General features: G+C 31.4%; 3 protein-coding genes across 3 annotated transcripts; 1 reads left to right on the top strand and 2 right to left on the bottom strand.

The window, feature by feature from the left end:
* The first annotated feature begins 9,325 nt into the window (after positions 1 to 9,325).
* On the top strand, positions 9,326 to 11,112 carry LOC112290972 (vacuolar protein sorting-associated protein 28 homolog 1). The gene is made up of 2 exons (XM_024537869.3): positions 9,326 to 9,894; positions 10,702 to 11,112. Exons 1-2 carry the CDS (start codon positions 9,472 to 9,474, stop codon positions 10,915 to 10,917), a joined length of 639 nt encoding a protein of 212 aa, XP_024393637.1. The 5' UTR covers positions 9,326 to 9,471; the 3' UTR covers positions 10,918 to 11,112.
* A 3,112-nt stretch (positions 11,113 to 14,224) lies between these two features.
* On the bottom strand, positions 14,225 to 18,372 carry LOC112291843 (phosphatidylinositol/phosphatidylcholine transfer protein SFH7). Its single transcript, XM_090255524.1, has 8 exons — positions 18,347 to 18,372; positions 16,842 to 17,392; positions 15,912 to 16,039; positions 15,450 to 15,705; positions 15,118 to 15,154; positions 14,847 to 14,949; positions 14,618 to 14,728; positions 14,225 to 14,527 (listed from the first exon to the last, which is right to left on the bottom strand). Exons 1-8 carry the CDS (start codon positions 18,370 to 18,372, stop codon positions 14,381 to 14,383), a joined length of 1,359 nt encoding a protein of 452 aa, XP_090111650.1. The 3' UTR covers positions 14,225 to 14,380.
* A 2,143-nt stretch (positions 18,373 to 20,515) lies between these two features.
* Positions 20,516 to 20,822, bottom strand: LOC112291134 (mitochondrial import receptor subunit TOM7-1). The gene has a single exon (XM_024538185.3). The coding sequence runs from the start codon at positions 20,748 to 20,750 to the stop codon at positions 20,580 to 20,582; it is 171 nt and encodes a 56-aa protein (XP_024393953.2). The 5' UTR covers positions 20,751 to 20,822; the 3' UTR covers positions 20,516 to 20,579.
* Positions 20,823 to 23,127: the final 2,305 nt, after the last annotated feature.

The following is a 23,127-nucleotide window of genomic DNA, read 5'->3' as shown; positions in this document are numbered from 1 at the left end:
ATTTTTTCTTTAATATGGATTTCATTGGTTTATGCATCATCTTCCAATTCATATCCTTGATAGATTGATAAGAATACACTTACAATATTAGAGTTTTATTTTATCTTGATTAAAAATGGATTACCTCTTTTTCATGATAAGACATAAGCATATTAGGAATTCCAAATTATCCTCTTTTAAACTGATATTATTCTTAGTATTTTTTTATCTTCAAATCTTTTTTTCTATTTTTCTTCAACAATATTAGATATTTCTTTTAATGATTATTATCGCAGAGGTTGTTGAAATGAAGAGTGCAATGGCATAAATACAAGAGCAATTGAGGGAGTTAATGCTTGCAATGCATCAACTTAGCTTACCACTACAATGATCAATAAGAATGGCAGGAAGTGAGGATATAGAAATAATTAGACCTCCCTGAACATCTCTACCAAATCATGTCCCTCCATCCATGGTGGAACATCCTTCAAGTGTTAGAGAACCAAGAGTTGCCATGCCCTAGAAGTTTAATGGTACAAGATCCAAATTTTGAAGATTTATCAATTAAGTATAACTTGTGATTGAACTTCAACCTCAAAACTATCCAACTCCATGATTACAAGTTAAATTCATTGGTACACTTCTTTCAAGTTTAGCATTATCATGATTTTCATCTTTCTTAAACAATGAGATCCAATAGTAGATAATCTAGAGGTATTTTTGGCAGAATTTTGGCCCATGTATAGAAAACATGATACAATTCGTATTGCAATCAACAAGATCCGTATTATGCAATAAGGCAATTGATTTGTAACATTATATGCTTCATAGTTTTGATAACTTGTAACTAATATTAAGTAGGATAATGCTACACTTATTAGCCAATTTTTCTATGAATTACAATATGAAGTAAAGAAATTAATGCTCAACTTATCTAATCCTCTAACATTAAGTCAAGCAATTGACTTTGCTATGAAATGCAATAATTGACTTTTTGAATTTTTATCTGAGAGTCATATAAGTCGACCTTAATATTACTATAATTTGATGGCAACACCAACATCTCCTCAACACATACATTCAAAAGTAAAGGATATACAAATTGATGGACTATATTTTAAATCTCTTATCAAACAAGAAAAGACTCATCGCTATCAAGAAAGATTGTGCTTATATTATAGAAAATCTAAACACATTGCTCAACATTATTCAAAGAAGTGACAAAACTACAAAATGAAGAGCACAACTATCAAAGAAAATAATGTGTCAAAAAACAAATTTATCCAGCTACAATAAGGATTGTGTAGTTGGAATCTTGTACAATTTCTAATAAAGGTCTTATCTTCTCCTCAAAACCCTCTCTTTATTTTATGATAGATGTGCATTAAAGACCTAATAATTATAAAGACCCTCCCTTGATAGATTCAAGAGCCTTAGCTTTTTTTTAAACGTATAAAAAACTAAATTTGTTCATACATAAGTCATAGATGGTCGACAATTGTCTTTTGGAGATGTTACTCATGAAATAATTCTTATAAATATAGTAATAAATAGTCATAGTAGTTGTGTAATCTTTAATATAATTAGATTTTCCTCTAATCTAGTCATTTTAGGTTTATAGTAATTAAAAAAGAATAATCTTTGTGTAGATTGGATTTCTCGTACTCTTGATTTCTCTAAAAGTATAATTAAGAGTAAAATTAATGTAATAGAAAGTCATAAGTCTAGTACAATAAAACTTGTATTTGTAGGTGCGAGAGCTTTCTTGCATGTTGTAAAAGTAAGATCACCTTGTGTCATTTATGCCACACCTATTTTTAATGATACAAAGACTTCAAGTGGCATTTCAAGACAATATCAAAAGTTTCAAGATGTATTTGAGAAGAAAAATGTGGATACTCTTCCAAAACATTGTTCTTATGACTACTCAATTGATCTTCAAGAAGGAGCTCAATTACCATTTAGATCAATCTATAGTTTATCACAAAATGAATTAACTAAATTCAAAGAATATTTTGAAGAAAATCTTATCAAGAATTTTATATGCCATTCTAAATCGCTAGCAAGAGCTCCGATCTTATTTGTGAAGAAGAAAAATGGATCATTGTGAATGTCTATTGATTATCGAGGACTCAATAAGATCACCATCAAAAATAGGTACCCTCTATCTTTGATATCTAGACTTCTTGATTAATTGAATCAAGCTAAGATCTAAACAAAAATAGAACTACGAGGAGCATACAATCGAGTACAAATTAAAGAAAGAGATGAACATGAGATTGTGTTTCAAACTAAATATGGATATTTTGAATACAACGTCATGCCTTTTAGACTTACAAATGCACCAGTAGCTTTTTATCATCTTATAAATGATATTTTTTGAGAGTTTTTAGATAATTTTATTATCTATTATCTTAACGATATCTTGATTTCTTATAAAAACACAGATGAATATGAACTTCATATTCGTCGTGTGTTACAAAAATTAAGAGATGGAAGACTCTATGCTAAGATAGAAAAGTGTGTATTCTACACTACTCAAGTTGACTTCTCAAGATACATCATTTCAAATAATAGACTTGTGATGGATCCTAAGATAGTTCAAACTATTATAAATTGGAAGATTTCAAAAACAATAAGAGATGTTCAATGCTTTTTGAGCTTTGTCAACTATTATCACATCTTCATCAAAAACTTCTCTCAAATTCCAGCCCCATTTATACATTTGACATGTAAAGACAAACTTAAATGGAGCAAAGAAGTTAAAGTATCTTTTGAAGCTTTGAAATCAGCATTTGTTTCTGCACCAATCATATATCACGTCGATTTTTCAAAGGCATTTTTATGAAAACAGATGCATCAGACTTTATTTTAGGTGCCATATTATTAGAAATAGGAACAGATAATAAACTTCACTTAGTAGCTTTTCATTCCAAAAAAATTTCAACAGCCAAGATTAATTATGAAATCCACGACAAAAAGCTTCTTGCAATTATGGATTCATTTCAAGAATGGCATCATTATTTAGAAGGTGCTTCCAATCTAGTCACCATGTATACAGACCATAAGAATCTCAAATATTTTATGTCAATACGTATTTTGAATCATCACCAAGCTCGTTGGAGCATGTCTTTATCAAGATTTGATTTCAAGATCACATATTGATCCAAAAAATAACAAGATTTGTCAAATGTCTTTTCTAGACATTCTTATCTTGCATCAAAAGAAAGAGATGCATCTTTTGATCAACAAAAAATGATTCTCTTGAAGCCAAATCATTTTCATCTTTAAATAATGAAATCAACATTGATTGTTAATTCAATTCTTGTGAAACAAATCCAATCAAGTGTGTCTTCTGATACTCTTATTCACAATATGAAGAATTTTTTTTTAAAATTCTAAGATGCTTTTAAGTTTGAGTTATAAAAAAACCTACTCTATTTTGAAGGTTGATTATATGTTCCAAAAAAAAAAACATGATTATGTGTTCTTCAAGCACGTCCCGACTTTCTAGCATTAAGATATTTTGGATACAACAAGACTTTGGAGCTTATATCCAGAGATTTTAGGTGGCCATAAATGTGAAAGGATGTGAAAGTCTTTGTTCAGTCATACGACATTTGATCAAGATCAAAAATTCCTTGTCATCGACTATATAAACTTCTTCAACTATTATCCATTCTAGTACAATCATGGTCTTCTGTATCTATAGATTTCATTACAAATCTTCCAATCTCAAGTTCTTATGACTCTATATTTGTGATAGTAGATCATTATATAAAGATGGCATGTACAAAATCTATCATAAGTGAAAAAATAACTAAACTCTTTTTTGACAACTTCTATTGTTATCTTTGATTACCTAAAGATATTATATCGGATAGGAGAACTGAATTTGTATCAAGATTTTGGTGGACTCTTTTCAAGATTCTAAAAGCGGATATAAAACTATCTTTGACATTCCATCTTCAAACTGATGGACAAATGGAGTGTATTAATCAAGTTTTGGAGCAATATTTAGGATGTACCATCAACTACCAACAAGATGATTGGATAATTCTTTTGCCATTGGCAGAGTTTGAATATAATAATTTGATACATTCCTCTACTCAATAAACACCTTTTATTATTAATTATGATTATCATCCATGACTTGATACTTTTGTTTTTTCAAAAATTGATAATCTTGTGGCGAAAGATTTAGCAAATCATTTGTGAGAGCTATATACAACAATAAAGGTGCACTTAAAAAAAGCTCAAGAACAACAAAAGATCAATGTAAATATCTATTAAAAGGAACAACTAGCATTCCACATGGATGATAAGGTATGGTTATTTTGTCACAATATCAAGACTATTCGTCCTTGAGACAAGTTGGATTATCGTAGGCTTAGACCATTTTCTATTTTTGCACAAATCAATCCAGTTGCATATCATTTATATCTATCAGAGTCAATAAAAATCCATCTAGTATTTTACGTGTCTCTTCTTGAACCATATACGAAAATAGATATATCAAGAAGAAGACAAGTACCACCTCCTCTTATAGAAGTAGACAATAATAAAGAATTAGAAAATGAAGAAGTCTTAGACTCAAGGCAGTGCCAAAATAAGTTAAAATATCTTGTTCATTGGTACGAATATAATATTAAAGAATATACATGGGAGCTAGTAAAGAATCTTACAAATGCAACAAAGAAGGTAGAGGCTTTTCATCAACAATATCCATCAAAATCAACATGAAGACCTTCTCTATAAAAGAAACAAGATCTACGCAAGATAATATTCTACTTTCAATCCTTGTTTGTAGCTTCTTTATATTTGTGATGCTAAAAAAATAGAGAACCAACAACCAATGGATTCGACTGAAGAGTGTTTATTTGCTGACCTATCAAATGAGAGATTTTGATTGTCACAACCTCCAAGACGACACAATGGAGATGAAGATCCTCAAGAAAGACATATTTTTCCTTGAATAAATGGTGACATACAACGTGTTTGATATCACAACCCTAGAAGAGACTCCTGATGTTTGGTAATTTTATTAGAGGTAGGAACAACTCCTAACGGTGTTCCAAATATTTTATTTGAAGGAAATTATGAAGGCGTCAATAATGATCAAATAACAAGGTGGTCTTCATGATTTGGTATAGGACACTATTGATGGCTGAGAGGGTCCATCAACTAACTTTGAAGAGAACAAAGATTGGAGTATGTAGAAAATATAATTGAAGTATGTTTATCATTTTTTCCCATTTGCTCTTATAGATGACATTGGTAATACATGAAATTTCTGCCCTAAGAGTGTTGAGAAGCTCATGAAGATCTGCAATAGTTACAAATCTATTCTTGTTGTTGTTAGGAGTAGTATCTATAATCTTTCCTTCCATAGACAACTCAAATAAATCCAAAAAGTTAAATTAAAGGAAGGTAATCTGTAACCACTAATAAAAAAATTTCACAAAGAGGGGTGATTCACTCTCTTCAAGAAAAAGATTAGTGTTAGAAAAAAAAAAAAAAATTATTTAAAGATAGATAGTTTATAACCTTTAAAATATAAAAATAGAAGTGAAGTAATTCACTCACTTCTAAAATACAACAAAAAAAGTATGTTAGTACTCTTGTCAAACTATCATGGATATGAATCTCAAAGAAAGAAAATCTTGAATGCACTCTTGCATTACTAAAAAGAACTAGAAAGTCACTCAAAGATGATATATTATTAAATTAGAATGATTATTGCTAAAGACAAGAAGATTAGAAAGTCTTAGAATAAGACTATGGACTAAAAAGACATTGATAAGAGTGAAGAAGGCTTCACTCTTGCCTCCATATATACTCTTAACTAGGAGTTACAAGGCAATGTCCTATAGGACCTCCAAATCATGTTGGCTTTATTAACTACATGTCTTAACTTGGAAGGCAAGTTATCCATGTATGCACCACATAGTTAGCTTGTTCTACAAGCTACTACATGGAATTAACTTGTTCCACAAGCTACCAACACATGGTTAACTTGTTGGCTAAGTTTCTATCCTATAAATACATCTAAAATCAAAACTGCGTTTATAAAGCTTCTAAGAAACTTCTCTAGAAGATTTCATGAAATTAATCTATATTTACCTAATTTTACTTAATTATATAAGTAACTATTGGGATTAATATATATATCCATAATACTTATTGGTTTTATAATTATAAAATTATATATATTTATAATTTTAAAGTCATTTCTTTTTATATTTAAAAATAAATTTGATATCTTTTTTTACTTTCAATTTCTATTTTATAAATATTTTAATTTTGTAGCTTTCTTCTATTCAATCATTGAATTTTTTTTCTTATTCTTGGACATATTTAATTCTTTTTGTGCCAATTGATTTTATAATTTTTTTTGTAAAGTCACAAAAGCCAACTTTTTTTTGTCTTTATATTCTAATACTTGTGAATTTTTAAGGAATTAGTTTTTTTAAGATAATACTTTGTAAAAAATTACTATTTTTTTATTTTATCTAAAAATTAACTTCTAAATTTATATGAATCTTTTATCTAAGATATCATGTCTTAAACTATTAAATCTTTGAGATAATAAGAGTTGAATTTGTAATAAAATCTTTAAGTTGTAGATGGTATAAATTGAATTATAAAATCTATAAGAAGGTGATTAAATATAGTTACATCAATTTTAATTATATATTATGATTTTTAATCATTGTCCTATCATATAATTCTAATATAAAATATATTTAGAGCTACTAATACTCTGATTCTATCTTTTTAACTATGCCATGAAAATCTAATGTGTCTTCTTTGAAAAAAAATCTTTTAAATTCTACTTGGATTTAGAATAGTTCCATATATTAGCTTCTCACAAATTATTATTTTTGCATGATTAGAAGACTTCAAGCTTCATAGTCATATTTCAACATTGATTTCAACATTGTCTTATAAATAATCCTTTTCAAGTATCAATCTAACCTTTTTATAATAAATATCATATAAAAAAATATATAATTTCAAATTAAATCTAATTTTATTGGTTTTGTATCTATTCAATTCTATCTTATTCCATTTATGGATTTACAAAATAAGTAGAAGTATTTTTTTTATAAAAATAATAGCATAAAATTATTAATTATATTTAATTATATTTAATATATTAGTTATGGATTTCCAGTAATATATATATACATATATTTTAATTAATTACTTATTTTATATTTTTATCTTTGTCTACTCTTTTACTTATTCTTTTAATTGTGATGTATTACAATACAAAAATATTTTTAATATTATTCACTTGAATATTATAGTCTTATTTTTAGATTGCTTAATTAGAATCTTTGGCAAAACCTTATTTAGCTATACATATATTTGGACATACATGGCACAAAACATTGGTTCTAATACTTTCTTAAAAAATAAGCAAAATCACATCCTACAAAATTTAAACTAAAAAGATTCTAGCTTAAATAATCTTTTTACAAACAAATTATATTCAATAAGCGGAAATTTCTTTGATATACCTTTTAGTATTTAATATATCTTCTCCTTCTCAATTAGACTCCTTTCTAAGTCAACCACAGATTAGTGGTCTTAAAAATTGTATGTAGAGGTTTAAAGTTTGTACTTTCCTATTGATACTATACTTGAGAAGAATTGGATTGATCCTAACTACTTCAAATGTTATTTCTATTAATATTTTTTCTATCATTTTTTTTTGGTTTCTATCACCTCTTTCATTTTTTTTTTAATATTTTTATTCTTTTTTTATTCTCAAAAAAAAATGACACATGTATAAATAAAAAGATATAACTTCCAATCTTTATTATCAAGCTCCACAATTCTAGTGGTAGGAAGTTAAACCAATGAATTATGGCAAATTCGTAGGCTCTTTTTTAGTCTATTCATCGTGAGATTAAGAACAAGCACCTAAATTGTTGATTTTTAGGTTTAAAAGATTATTGAAAATCTTTTTGAATGAATCATAGAATTTTTTTAAAAAAATATATCCCTTGTAACTAATCTTATTAAGATTCTCCAATATCAAAAATATTTTGAGCATTGCATTAAGATTAAGAGATATAATATTGTCTTTGTCTATTGCTCTAGGTCTATTTGAATTTGATACATTGAAAAAGTAAATGAAAAAAGATCTTCTACTACCAAGATGTAACATTACTAAATGATATACTTGATTTGATTAAGAAATCAATGTGGCAACTTCTATAGATAATTTGAAATAGAAAAAAAAATAGAATAATAAAACTATAATTTAGTAACTAAAAAATAGTATAATAACAAAGAAAAAAGAAGAAGGGAAAAGAAAGAAAAAAAAAATACGTTTCTAAAACTTGCCTTAGTATTTGCTTTTCTATTCTTACTTGCAAGCAAAAAGAAAATGAAGCTTTTTCAATTAAATGACAAACTTATAGCCTAATTCAATTTTTTTCATATTTACTTATTTACATATTATCATTTTTTTTTAAGTCCAATATCTTAGTCCAATTTTTATTCAATTAAATAATCAAATAATCTTTCCACCTAATTTAATGTGCAAATAGGATTTGTTGCCAATACAATACAAACTTTTTCTTTAAACCAACAACTAAAGCACTATGCTTGAAGAAGAGATTCTTAGAACCTTCCAAAGCTTATTTACATGTTATATGACCTTGACAATACATATAACATCTTAGTGTTCCCATTATCATAATATCACAATGATGCACAATATGTTTAATTTTTTTCCAATATACACATTATAATCATTAATTGTCGAGTATAAATGGTATTCATGCTTCTACAATACAATCCAATGGTAAGTGTATATAATAATAATAATAATAAACATGAGCTTATAAATAAAATTTGTTTAACATTAAAATAAAATATTTAATTTGGATGAGTCATACATAAATCATTTATGATTTTGATAAGATTTACTATCAATAGAGGTTGGTTGTTGAGGAGCAAGATGTATATGCATTTGTAAAGATTTAATTGATTTGATTAAAGATTTACATTAACTAAAAACCAAATTAATAATGTTAATGTCGTTATGTCTTTATTGTACCCCATGTTCGATGTTGGAACGTTCTTTCCAAAGCTTGTTTCGCTGAAGGGAAACTATGACCTAAAAGCCTTTCCTTGTCAACTAAGCGTTGGCGATCTCACCATTTGAATCACGGGTGCCCCGCGCAATAAATGACGGGGCCCGCGCGACTGCCTCTCTTCCTCCTCGAAACCCGCACACATATCGACGAAATTGCCTTTCGAGGTGATTCGCTCCGTTGGCTCTGATTTAGATCAGCTCTAGTGCTTCGAGCGCAAGCAAGGGTTGCATATTGTGAAGAGCGTAGAGATTCAGATTGTGCGGGGAGCTTGTATGCTGGTGTGTCGGTGTTCGTTTGAAGCTGTCTGGAGTCGAATTTTCTGGAGAGTTGGAGTGTTCCGAGGAGGAAGCAGGGTGTGTTTGGTTCGTGGGGTTTGATGGCGTATGCGGAACAGCGGGAAGTGCGGCTATGGCACGACAAGCGGGAGAGAGAGATGTACGATAACTTCGCGGATTTGTTCGCAATCATTAAGACAACGGAGAAGCTAGAGAAGGCATATGTTCGGGACGTTGTGAGCGCGAAGGAGTACGAACCAGCGTGCTCCAAGTTGATCGCCCAGTTTCGGACATTGAAAACGGCGTTGAAGGATATCGTGCCAGATGTGGAACAGTTCGCTGAAACGTACAAGATGGATTGCCCCGCAGCTCTCAACCGGCTGTTGGTCTCGGGAGTTCCTGCTACTGTTGAGCACAAAAGCACGTCCTCGGATGCTGGCACTGCATCTGCCGTCGCAGAGTGTGTGCAGTATTTTATCACCTCCATGGATGCGTTGAAACTAAATATGCTTGCTGTTGACCAGGTAAAAAACGCTCATAAAATCCTTAGCCTTCCTAATATAATTTCTGTTATTGTTTTAGGTGTTTGTAGACTTCGTGTAGGTAAGCTCTAAATTTTTTTGAGTTGTCATGTTGTGCTTCTCTTATCGGGTACTCGAAAAATTCTTTCGACGACGTTATTTTCTGGGTAGTCTGTGCAACAATCAGACTAATATGCAATGTTTAGGGGTCTTCTGTCAGCATTGTGAGGTAGTTGACGAGTCGTAACAGTGACTTTTTAGCCTTAATTAGCGACTAGCTGAATTTTGCCACTCAATTCAGGCTTCCTTTTCTTTATTGATCACTAGACCTAAATTACCGACCAACAGAGCCGTTCGTCTTATTGAATGTAAATTACTCCGGGTCGCAAATCAAGAAGGGTAATGAGTTTACGTACTCGACATTTTTTATGTGCTTTACCGATACCATGAAGTCAACCTACGTTGCTAATATTTCCACCACAAAAGGGTAGATAACATAGATCCTACTTGAGTGACTGTTTATTTCACAACTTGCTGGTACTTCTTTTAACGAAGAGGGTGGCCTCGTTGAGGATTTGTGATTCGCGATTTTCAGTGTATGCTAACGCCTGCTAGTTGGCTATCAGATATTTGATACCCTTCAACTTAGGGCTATTTTCTTTAGCCACAATGAAATAATGTTCTCTAGACTGTAAGAAGAAGTTTGTGTAGCTGTAATTAACTAAGTAGTCCCCGGTGTCAGAAAATGCCGGATATTTGATAGAGACCTGAGATGCATCATGTTCACACAAACTTGTGTGTATGATTCAGGTTCACCCTATGATGAACGACCTGATTCTGGCATTGAGCAAGGTTCCACAGTTGTCCCCCGATTTTGTGGGGAAGGTGAAGGTGAAGGAGTGGATAGCAAGATTGAACAGAATGAGTGCATCTGAAGAACTTACTCAAGAACAGGCAAGACAGTTGTCCTTTGATCTGGAGATGTCATATAACGGTTTTATTCAGTCATTGCCCAAGTCTTCTTGAAGCTGGTTTGTTGCTTCCTGTACGATGGTAATCCATTTTTCAGGTGTAGGTTGACCATGTCCCTCTAAGATGGTCTTGGTAGTTTAGTCTTGTACATCAGAAATTCATTGTTCTGAATAAAATTATGTCTATGTACATACCTATATTTGTCAAGCAATTGAGCTTTATATTTAAATACGTGGATATATCTCATAATTTTTTATTGTTCTGTGGGTTGTGACTCTGGAGTTATTTTTTGTTAAGAAACTACAGATGTATCTTTATCTGAGGTCATCGATGTAGCAAGAGTAATACCCTGACGGTTGTCATTGTCGTTCTCATTGGGTGTTGGAGTTCACTCTATATTTATTTCTTGTTTTTTTATTGTTATTTTTTTCTTGGAGTAAAGTAACTCGATTCAGTTTTCATTCCACCGAATTGAAGTTATCTGATATGACATCATGTGTTGTTTTATTAGTAGAAGTTTTATTGGAAGCTCTTTTGTGTTAATCATTTCATAAGAGTTGTGTATGTCCAAAGGTACATCACCACATCATTTCCTGCATTGTCTGCTCCATTACTGAGCCAAACACATTTGTCTAGATTGATAGATTTGGATAACAAGATATGGAAAAGTTACTACATTGAATTACCATTATGTAATAATATTAAAACTTTAATGCATGTGTATTTCACATAAACTAACAGTTTGGTAGTTTTGATTATTTTAAAAGTAAAGTCATTGTATTAATGTATCTTGTTTAATTTACAACTTCAATGGATGAGAATTTTATAAATTATGTGAGGTTTTATAATTTATGTAGGGTCATGAAATTTTATTGTTTCTACGTGATTTGAGTAACAAAAGAGCATGTAGGAGATGTAGGGTGCCTAAGATATGTATAGTAAAGGCAGGAGGGTTTTTTGTTTGTCTCTTTCTACCTTTTTTACTTCACAATCATTGATACCTTTGGAAGTACCAAAGTGACTAAAATGTTGCATGCATGTGTTTCTTGTTTGCTGATTTTGGATTTTTTCTCACTTAAATTGTTGACGACTTTAATGTGGTGATGACCCTATGTAGGATGTGATCTTCAGTTGAAATATGTCACCTTTGCCTTATATTATTTTGCAGGAATGGATGAATTGTTTCATTTTTTGAAGTGTGCTGGTAGATCCTGTTGAGTTCAAGGGCAACTTCTTTTGATTTACATCTGTGGTGAAGTCTCCTATCTTATCAAACTTACACGTTTACTCTACAAATAACATTGGAGTTATGAATTCGGTTATGATAAAATGTGTGGATTATCTATTCTTTTTATTCAAAATCGGATGTGTTGAAACTAGTAGTGAGTTTGACTCACCAAGAAAGGTCTCTTCATGTAAGATAGTTTGTTGTTTACAATGACATCATGTATAAACTGTAAAAGTATCAAAGCTTTTAATCTCTTGAGGGTCATAAATATGTTGTAAAAATGAGTGTAAGATGCGAAAGAGGATTGAATTATGTAGAAATTTGCAACTTATGATTGATTATAAAAATTATGCTCCAAAACAAGTAGAGTAACATATCCTTGGCTAACTATTACAGTATGTTCTATAGAATGCATGAAAAGTGGCGACTTATCTTCACAAACTTGCTGAATTATGAAGGCCCTTGCACAAGCTGATTTGTACTTCATCTTAAAGAATGGAAGATCTAGAAGGCTGAAAATTCTTAACTTGAATCATAGAATTTAAACTCTTTTTTCTTTTTTCTTTTTCTTTTTTTTTTAAAGAAATTATGCAAAAAATGAAGTTACTAATTTACAACCTAGGAATAACTTCCATTCTAGCAATTATTTTAAAATAAGCAAGAAATATTAGTTATGAAATATTAAATATCCAAAATACATTTGTATTTTGAAAAAATAATTTTTTTTAAAACCACATATGATAGAAATAAGTTATTTTAATAACCATATTTTTATATTTAAGATTTTATCTTTTCATAAGTCATTTATTATATTGATTTTTTTAACAAAATTAAAATGTGTTCTAACATACAATGTATAAGAACATAATATCTAATATTTTGTGGTTTATATATATATATATATATATATATATATATATATATAGTAGGTGGTCAAAAACCATGATAATTGGTTAGAAAACATAATTTTTGAAGGTGTAAGTGGACAAATAAAAAAGCTAGTGCTTTTGCTCCTCTTTTTACTTTTAATTTAAAGTAAGAAGAATGATGAGCTTTGATTAAAAAAAATTGTCAATCTTACATAGAAGGTTGGTTTTGAAAGAAACAAATGATGATGAATATTACATAATTAGTATTTTTTTGTAGGCTAGGTAGATGATAACATTAAATGAAGAAAAATAATATAATATAATATATACATGAAAAGTGCTTGTTTTGGTGAGATCCTAAATTTAGATCTCTTTATAAGTATAATTTGTGCATGCAATAGAAAAGACTTGTATATATATATGTATATATATATTCTATTCAATAGGGGCAAAGTAAGACTATGATTGTTTTCTTAAAGAGTGATTATGTCTTATATCTCCTTATCTATATTATAGGAAAATATCATTTTTTTATTGGATTTTTTCAAGATATTGGTTCATTTTTTCTAATTGCTATCAAATTATAACTGTAATTTAATATTGTATGTGCATATATATATATATATATATATATATGAACTTATAATACTCACTATTTGGTAGGATGCTCAACAAAATTTTAACTTTGTCTTCTATATTGAGACGATATACAATGTCCAAGATGTGTTATACAATACTTGTTATATTTCATCCATATTTTATGCAACACTGAAAACTCTTTACTAAACCAAATTTTTTGCCATGAGAATTTTAAAATATCTCTTACTTCTTCCCATTTACTTTTATTTTCTTCAAGAAATATCTGAATCATAACCAAAACTTTTTTTTTTCCCTCTTTCCATCACTTTTTGAATTTTTACTTTCCTATTATCTTTTATGAGTTTTATTATAACTAATTACACTTTTGAATTATAAAATAAAATTAAAAATAAAAATATTAAAAAATAATTTATGAGAGATTAGAAATGTACAAGCCATTTTGATACTATTTTTAATAACATATAAATGAAAAGTTAAGAAAGAACAAAATAGTCTTAAATCTTAACATCAAACTTTCAAAGTTCATACTTCAAATTTTAATACTCCTTTATGTAAAAAATTGATATTTCCAAATTAGACCATAATACAAACTATCCACTATGAAAGAAATTAATAAAACTCTTTAAGTTGTCAACAATGTCTTTAATTTGTGAAAGAATAAAAATAAGACTTTAAAAAAAATCATGATCAAATTTTAGAGAAGTATCTTACAAGATAGAAAAATATGCAAATCTCAATTCTATTTAATCCAAAAGAATTAAGATTCAAAACTTCTTATTAGTCCAGGTAGGATGTGAATCCTATAAGACAACATCCTGTTTCACAGGATCACAGGAGGCCAGCCAGGAACAACAGCATCCTGAAGGAGCACTAACTCCGCTTTCCCTCCATATTCCACTGGCAGTTGGTTAGCGTCAATCACAGTAAGCAATACTTCCTCAACCTTCTTGTTCGAAACAAACTCAATCTGGAACAAAGCATCGTATGATTAGAATAGCGCAAATTTATATCCAACAAGCTCACCTTGGGAATTAATCAACAAGGACGGCCACCGTACCTTTTTGCGAGTTATTTCGCTGATGAATGGAGACACCACTTTCCAAAGACCGTTGAAAATGAAAGGCGCATTGACCATGTAAAATTTCTCGATACGCTCTGGATAGTGTGACTGCACAAAGTACGTAATTCAAGTTAGAAGACAGGAAAGAGCCGATATGATCCTCTGAACAAGCTAAAACAATCAGGTACATGCAAGAAATGACAACATTTGAAAGTTCTGAACTCACCTGGTAGATGTCAAAACCTTCTATGAAGGCTTTGGAGTCCAAGTTTTTCAATCCAAGTCCCTTGAGATCAATAATTACATTTAGTTTCCCATCTGTCGACGACCTGTGTCAGAACATCTAAAAGGTCTTAGTTTGAAACTAAAGAAAACATCGCTGGGAGGAAATTGTTAAGACATTACAACGAGAAACAATGATTGGTCACCATTTGTTATCCTCGTAGAAAAGACGTGCATTTCAGAAACGCTTAGTTAACTTCAGTAAGTGACCTTACGATGCAAGAATTTTATCCATCGAATAAACAATAAAACCTGCAGTGAAAGAACACTTGTTCAGTCTTCTCATATGGCACCAATGAAGGGGAAAAACGTCTCACCACACATGATCAAAAAATTATAAAGCGGAAGAAAGATTCTTGTCACGAACAGCTGTCAGCTTTAGACATACAGCAGAAAAGCGATACAGCAATTAACATCCCAGTTCTTGTATGGTACCATGGCATTTTGCAACCAAGCCACACTCAACACACGGTGAGAAGGTTTTTTTTCTCTCCCTCTCTTGGTCCATAATTATTCTGGTGAATTACATGCATCCTGGATGACATACGTCGAAATTCGTCAACATCCTTGTTGTTGAAATGGTTCCGCGCAAGAATCACACTGATGGGGCGCCCCTGCTTATCTCTTCCTTGCAAGTACGACTTCTTTGCATTCAGTTCATTTGGAATTTCCGTTTCTGAAATGAAGCCCCTTGGCTTGATGAATGCTTCCCACTCCTGGTGCTTTGCAAATGCCTTGGCCGCCACCTCTACATCCATAGAAAATCCTACTAAAAACCGCGTCAAAGATGCATCATCAACTCCCTGCGCATAAGGTACAAACGGCCTTGAAATCAACTAGATGTTCAAGAGTATGGACTAAGCTCTCACTCCAGTTGACATAGTCAGGCAGAAGTCAGCTTCACGGAACATCGTGCAATGTGCACAATGGTAGTGGAATGTATATAAATAACTGTCAAACTTGCGAGGAATAAATAAAATTATTTATTTAAAGAAGGATTAGGAACCACCTCTGACTTCCCTCCTGCAATGTCCACTAGTTCCCGCATCCTTTTCAGCGAATCGTTCACATCATCCACGACTACGTCGCTGCCTACCTGAACTGATGTTTCATGGGAACACCTGAGAAATGTTCGCTCTGCCAGCCATACAATTAATAACAATGAAATGTGGATAAATAGATATATAGGGGGAAAGAATGGAAGGATAAATAAATGAACATTCAAAACATCTTCGAAGCGCGCCTGCAAGCTTTCCGACAATGGCAGAGGGTTACTCTCCTTCAGAGTGACTTTAGTAACTCTTAATTTCCTGGTACCTTCGCCCAACCACAGATAGTGGCTTTGGGACTAGGACGGTGGTTAGGATGAAACAACTAAGATAAACACGGCGCTATACTCTTGGTCATGGACCACATTCTTCAATACAATGGAAGTGGAGTGAATAGCGCAAGTCTGAAGACAAAAGTAGTCAGTAGATTCTTCAAATATACGATATCAAATTTGCCGACAATGTATGTACGACCCCGAGTTCAGTTGGATCCAACCGCAAGCTTATCGCAGTCAGTCATAACGAATTATATCAAATTCTTATATATTACTTTCCAGTACCAGCCAGTTTTGATCAAATGCAAGGAGCAAGGCCGCAGCTGCCAACTACGCACACGTCCAGGTCGTGGTATACTATGTTTATCACACTCTAATTTGCCCAACAATAGGGAGCAAAGGTTTTGAATAAGAATGGATCACAGATTTCCAGGTGAGCGGAGGTTACAATTGCCGACGCATCCCTGTGCTGCTGTTCCACCTAATCGTAGCCATTCCGAATATTGAAAGAGAAGGTTAATCGTACACACCGTGTGAACGGACTGACACTTCTCTAGCTAAGAAACGGCCCTACGCTGAACGATCAATTTGATGCAAAAAAGAAGGAAAATCAACCTCTCAACAAGAGCATAAATGCGACTTTACTCGACGTTTTCCATTGTTGAGATGAGAATTGCGGTTGTATTGTGGTAATTCGCGATAACGAAGAAGACGACGACGTCTTGGGAAATTGCAACGGCTTCAGAGCACCCGAATGACTGCTCATCACCAGCTTTGCCTTCGTGGCCGCCTTGCATTCCCAGCTAGCCGCTCCGGAGTGAGACAAGCAGCCCGTGCGGTTCGCCCAGGCTGCATGATTCTGAGCTCCCATCGTCAGTATCTGCGGAAAAACGTAACGTAGGTCCAAAAAGAAGCCAAAGCGACGGGGGAAAGTGAGAGTTGAATAGGCTTGCGAGTAGAGGTCGGGCCGTCCCTTGCCCTCCTCCTTGACAACGCAGACTGTACAGCAAGTGCCAGGGCTTTCAACGTTCCTGGATCGTGACACAACAAGTACGCGATATCTGTACTCGCACGGAGTCCCTGATTGCAGTTTGCGAGGCCGCACGGCGCCATATCCGAGTGCACCAGTCGAAAGGAACCCGAGCTTTTCCCACAGCCTCTGAAATCTGTGACGGTGCTACTGTACAACAAATGATGAACGTCCATTTTTCATCCATTCGGATGAACAACCACTTTCGCCTATAATGGTTGATTTTAGGTAAGTTGGTAAACTAATCTTTTCTCTTCTATTTACTTTTACTTTTACTTTTTCTTTTTTAGAGCATGGATATTTAGGTGTTTCTCCTTGGTTAATATAATATCTTACTTTGACTATTTTGGTATTCTTTAGAGTTTTTTGAGAGTGGATGACATGAGGACAAGTGATGACAAAACATTTTATGTTCTTGAACAATCCAAATGAGTAATATTAGGGGTACCAAAATAACCAAGAAAGGATACTAAAATAATTTTAATTTTTTTTAACATCATATTATACCATGTAAATGTGAATATATACATATATATATATATATATATATAAACATATGTGATTAAGACTTTTTTTAGAACTTTTTTTTTCACTATTATTAAAAATATTTTTATAATATATCAAAAAAATTAATACACATTTATATCTTATGTATATCAAGAATAATAAGATCTTGAACTTACTTGCAAAGCAATTATAGACATCTTTACATCAACATTTTTGCAACAAATTATATAATATCTATACAATTAAATGCAAATTGCACAATCAATATATAAATATACATATAGCCATTTACCTTTGTTGTGTGTTTGTTACCTGATTAATAAGATTCCTAAACTTAGTTGTAAAAATTGAACATAATGTAATAATTAGCATCAATTCTGAAAAACTTAAATCATTAAGAAAAAAATGCACCACAAGATAGATGATTTATGTAAAAATGTTCCTATACATTAAAATTATCTTAAAATAAACTCTTCTTTGCATGCAAAAGCATCCTTGGTAGTTATGCATGCATAGTCTATATGAAGTGATTGAGTTCTATGGTACATGGTAATTGCTCCCATCACTGCTCTCACTCCCCCACCCCACCTTTGTCTGCTGAGCTGCCATAATTGCTTTACAACTAAGTTCTTTTGTGTCAAAGTTACAAGGATAATTGCTGATATATTAAACATAATTTTGGTTGGAGTTATTACATAGAATTTAAGTAAGTAAGAATAAAAAAATCAAAGAAAATGAAATCATAAACTGTAATGTTTTTGCAAATTTGTGTATTATGCCTATTTTTTTTCTTAGATGAAAAATTCATATAGTTAAATCCTAAAAAATGTTAGTTATATGTTTTGACTATATTCATATTACTTACTGTTCATATTTTTGTTGAATAATAAAATTTACTTAATTATTTAGAGTATGATTGACACTCAAAAGATTGATTTTCAAATATATGTATACACAAATACACATACATGAATGTCATTTTCATGGTTGTTCATTGCATCCACAATCTTTTGATTCCATGATTTATTTATTGCGAAATTCAACTCAGGACAGACGCAAAAGGCAGCAAGGATTTCTTGCAAACTGGGGAAATATTTTGAAAGTATACTCTACAATGTCGTGGCATTCTCTAGTATCAGAATTGTTCCCTAATATTCTCAAACCCAACAAGAAATCTACCCTTGAGATTCTATTCCAAGACCCTTTTGAATCCCAGGCATGAACGAACTTCACATCACCTGCATAGTGCTTGCATAAGGTTTGCATCGGCCTGGTAAAGCTTAATCCAATTGGGTGTTGAGTAGACACAAAAGCGCTGGTTAGCTTGCCCACCTAACAAAGCTCATGGGAATTGCACTGTACATGTTGCGTTCACATGTGCTCAAAAATACAGTATTAGTACCAGTAGCGTCAAATCATAACGAGCATTTTGGAATCTACTTGAAACAGCTGAAAAGAATTACTAACATATTAATAAACAAAAGAGCATTTAGCACTCTAACTTGATATACAATGCAGAATGGAATATGTCTATTTACTAAACTGACTTGTACATGCGTGTTGTTGTATACAACTAAGCAGTCAAAAACTTGCGTCATGCACAGTGCAGTAACGTCTGTGCTAGGATGGATTCAAACACTAGATGGTGACCTTGCAACAGTTGTAGTAAGAGCTGCAAGAACCACTTGCCCTCGCAGCAGGAAAGGATCCGAAGCTCGCACACTACGCACAGGTTAACACAACAAGCTTCATTGGTTGCAAATGCATGCGTGGAAAACAATTCCACAAATTTATCTCTATCAAGGATTTTCATATCCACTCTCCCATGCATTTTGTAGAACTACATAACCCTCAGTTGTGTGAATAATATGTACGTATTTTGAGTTTCGTAAATTATATGCACAGCGATCAAGGCAGTCTGTGTACGAACAAAGCATACACATTCTTATAAAACTCTCCGACGTTAAGCTCAACGTTCGAATCGAATACCGAACGCTCGAACAGCACCTGCCTCGACAAAAAGCTCCTACTGCAGTTTAGAGGGTTTATCTGCTTTGCGTGCAACAAATCTCGAATAGCAAGATACTTTCACGAAGAACAGTAATTTGTTCACCGACATGAAAAACCTGATTTTGGTTAAGATTAGAACAATGTAACACATTAACTTGGCATGAAACAAAGGCCACTGCTTGCAACTGGTGGTTCTTGTGTGCAAAGCCGAGCCTGATTGATCAACTTAATTAGCAGAACAGATAAGCAAAAGAATCGACACAATCATTCGTGGAGAGAATGCCAATAACAAGCCCAAATAAATATCACTTCAATTATGAGCATAAAGGAACAACTTCATCAGAGGGACTAAATAATTGTGTAAAACCTCGTGATGTTTCTGCCAGCCTCTTCGTTGTAAAGGTGAAAAGAGGGTATGTGATGGCGAGGCGCAAATGAATTGAAAAGACAACATTAGGCACAAACCTAGTATCAATACGTCAATCGCAAATAAACAATAAATAATCGCACAATGCTTGGGATCAATAACATGGAATCACACTCAGACATAAATCCCGAAGACCCTCAAAAGCTCTTCAAAATACTCCAAAGTATACATATCATTTCGGAGACACAAATTTCCTTGCCTATCATAAAAAAGTTTGAATTTCAATCCCGAAAGATTAGCTCGATTGCACTCCGCAGTTAGAACACACCCACCAACCTAACTATAACGAACTGATGAGAGGAAAAGCGACAGTGCTCAATCATAAAAAATGTGTTCTATTCATGGCTTTCATTACAACTCAAGGCAGCATCGGCGACCCTCAGACAGGGCTCAAGAGCTGCGAAAGCTGGGGTTTGGGCTCCGTGTTCATGCCAATGAAAATGATAAGCGGAATGAACCCGTAGTGAGTCACCGTCTTTGCCTTCTTCAGGATCCATGTCGGCCACTCCTTGATCAGCTTCTTCCCTCCGACCGGCTCCACCTTCGCCATGTCTGTTTGCTTCGATCGTTCAACTGCACAAGACTTTTCGATCGCTAAGAACAGCAGCAGCAGCACACAACGATGGATAACCGCAGAGTGCTGGCGGCCATTTAGGGTTTCTTCAAGGCGTCTATGACGCATTTGGATGGATGAACCACATTCGTATTTCACGTCATCCATCTCCCCTCATCCATATGTGTCCATCCATATATGGAATGAAGGCAACGGAGCAATGGACCCAACTCCATCCTATTTTGTAATTTATCCAATTTTTCAATAAAATAGAAAATCCATTAGATATTTTATTTTAATTTAAACCTTAATTATCATGTAAATTAGAAAATTTATTCTTTGTATTTGATATTTTAAAAATAATATACTTCTAATTAAAATTAAAATATACAATAATCCTTTTAGAACTCAATAATTTCTATTATATGATATTTTTTTTGTCTTTATTAAGTCCATTCTATAATACTAACTCAATATTTCAATTATCTAAGTTCATAAGGTCAATGACAAGGAGTTTTTGATCTTATACAAACACCACGTGATTGTATAAAGTTTTTAATAGCTTGCATGACTTAAAGATCTTGTTGTATCTAAAATTTCTTGTAGTTAGAAAATTGTTACGAGTTTGAAGAATACATAATTATACTTCATCTTTTGGAATATATTAGCATCTCTTAAAATATAGAAGATTTTTTTTGAATTAAAACTTAGAAGTATCATAATATATTGTTCTTAATATCATGAATAAGAGGATCAAAAGATATACTTGATTGAACTTGCTTGATAAATTTTGAATCAATAATCCATATTAATCTCATTATTTAAAGATAAAATTTCTTTGACTTTAAAAATATAGTTTATTATTAATCAAAAACTCCATTACTTTTTTTGATGCAAAATAAGAATGTCTAAAAAAGACATTTAACTAATCTTATTTTTTTTTCTAATTGAGAAGTGATTACGAATTCAAGTCTTGACAAATACATGCTCCAATGGACTTGGCAACACTTTAAGCATGTGCTAATATAAAATACTTGAGGATCTTGTCATCTGTATAAATAATCATTAGACTAGAAGCATATTCTAAATAATAGTATCATTCTTGAAATGAATCCATAATTACAAGAAGTTCTTTATTATAATTTTTTTTTAATTAATCTCAATTGCTAAAATATTTCTTGAATGAAAAGCTATTAGATGAAGTTTGTCAATTATTCACATTTGTGACAATATTACACTTAAGGCAAAGTATTATTTGTTTTTTTCCATAAAAAAATACGTTAGAAACATCAATGCAACATAATATTGATGCAAAATTAACAGTTATCTTTAAAGGTTCAAATGGTGCTTTAACTTCTTTATTCCATTCAAGTTTGTCTTTAAAAGTTAAAATGTAAATAAATCTATAAATTAAAAAAAAATCTTTATAATGATTTAATAATAATTTAAAAAAAAATTAAAAATTAGACATTTGTGACTAATCCTAAAATCTTCTAACCTATGATAGTTAATTTTTTTTTAAAGATCTATCGTAAGATCATTATTTGAAATGATGTATCCTAAAGAATCAACTTTAGTTGTATGAAATATTTACTTTTCTATCTTTGCATATAATTCTATATCTTGAAGTTCTTTTAATATATAAAAAATATAAAATTTATGCTCTTCTATATTTTTGGAGTAAATTAAAATATTTTTTAGATATCAAATAAAAAAATTATTTGATAATTCTATAAAAAAAACCATTTATTAATCGTTATAAATCAACTACTGCATTTGTGAATTCGAAAGGCATGACATTATATTTGAAATGTCCACACATAGTTTAAAATATAATCTTCTATTTATCTCTTTATTTGATATGTACCAAATTGTAGACTTCTCTTAGATATATTTTTTTTTATAGATCTTGACTTGATTTAATTGATCAAAAAATTATAATATAAAATATAAAGAATATCTATTTTTGATGGTGATTTCATTGAGTCATTGATAATTTTTACAAATCTATAGAGATTTTTTATTTTTTTTTCATATAAAATAAAATTTCTTGCTAAAGATTTCAAATAGGTTATAAAATTCTTAGCCAAGTTTTTATCAATATAAACTTTGAATATAGCCAACTTGTTTAGTAATAAGTTATAGATTTATCAAAATGGCAATTGAATTCTTTCTATAAGATCAATTAAGAAATCTAAAGTATAATATATTAAAAAAATATTTACATTTTGTTTTCTTAAAAACGTCTTAATAATTCTTATGTTAACTCAAAATGTTTCTTAAAATCTTTTTATCATAAGAAATGGATGTAATATAAATAACAAAAGATGACCATTTTTTTATAATATATATGAAAGCTCTTGAACCTATCTAT

This window comes from Physcomitrium patens, chromosome 14 (assembly GCF_059467195.1).
Source record: "Physcomitrium patens ecotype Gransden chromosome 14, ASM5946719v1, whole genome shotgun sequence".
NCBI classification, from domain to species: Eukaryota; Viridiplantae; Streptophyta; class Bryopsida; order Funariales; family Funariaceae; genus Physcomitrium; species Physcomitrium patens.
This window is presented reverse-complemented; position numbering and strand designations above follow the sequence as displayed.

Coding starts and splice junctions, on each gene's coding strand:
- LOC112291134 (XM_024538185.3), bottom strand. CDS start 20,750: ATGGCGAAGGTGGAGCCGGTCGGAGGGAAGAAGCTGATCAAGGAGTGG.
- LOC112290972 (XM_024537869.3), top strand. CDS start 9,472: ATGGCGTATGCGGAACAGCGGGAAGTGCGGCTATGGCACGACAAGCGG. Junction 9,895..10,701: donor ATATGCTTGCTGTTGACCAG/GTAAAAAACGCT, acceptor TGTATGATTCAG/GTTCACCCTATGATGAACGA.
- LOC112291843 (XM_090255524.1), bottom strand. CDS start 18,372: ATGGCAGCTCAGCAGACAAAGGTGGG. Junction 14,950..15,117: donor ATGGATAAAATTCTTGCATC/GTAAGGTCACTT, acceptor GTTCTGACACAG/GTCGTCGACAGATGGGAAAC. Junction 14,729..14,846: donor AAGGTTTTGACATCTACCAG/GTGAGTTCAGAA, acceptor TACTTTGTGCAG/TCACACTATCCAGAGCGTAT.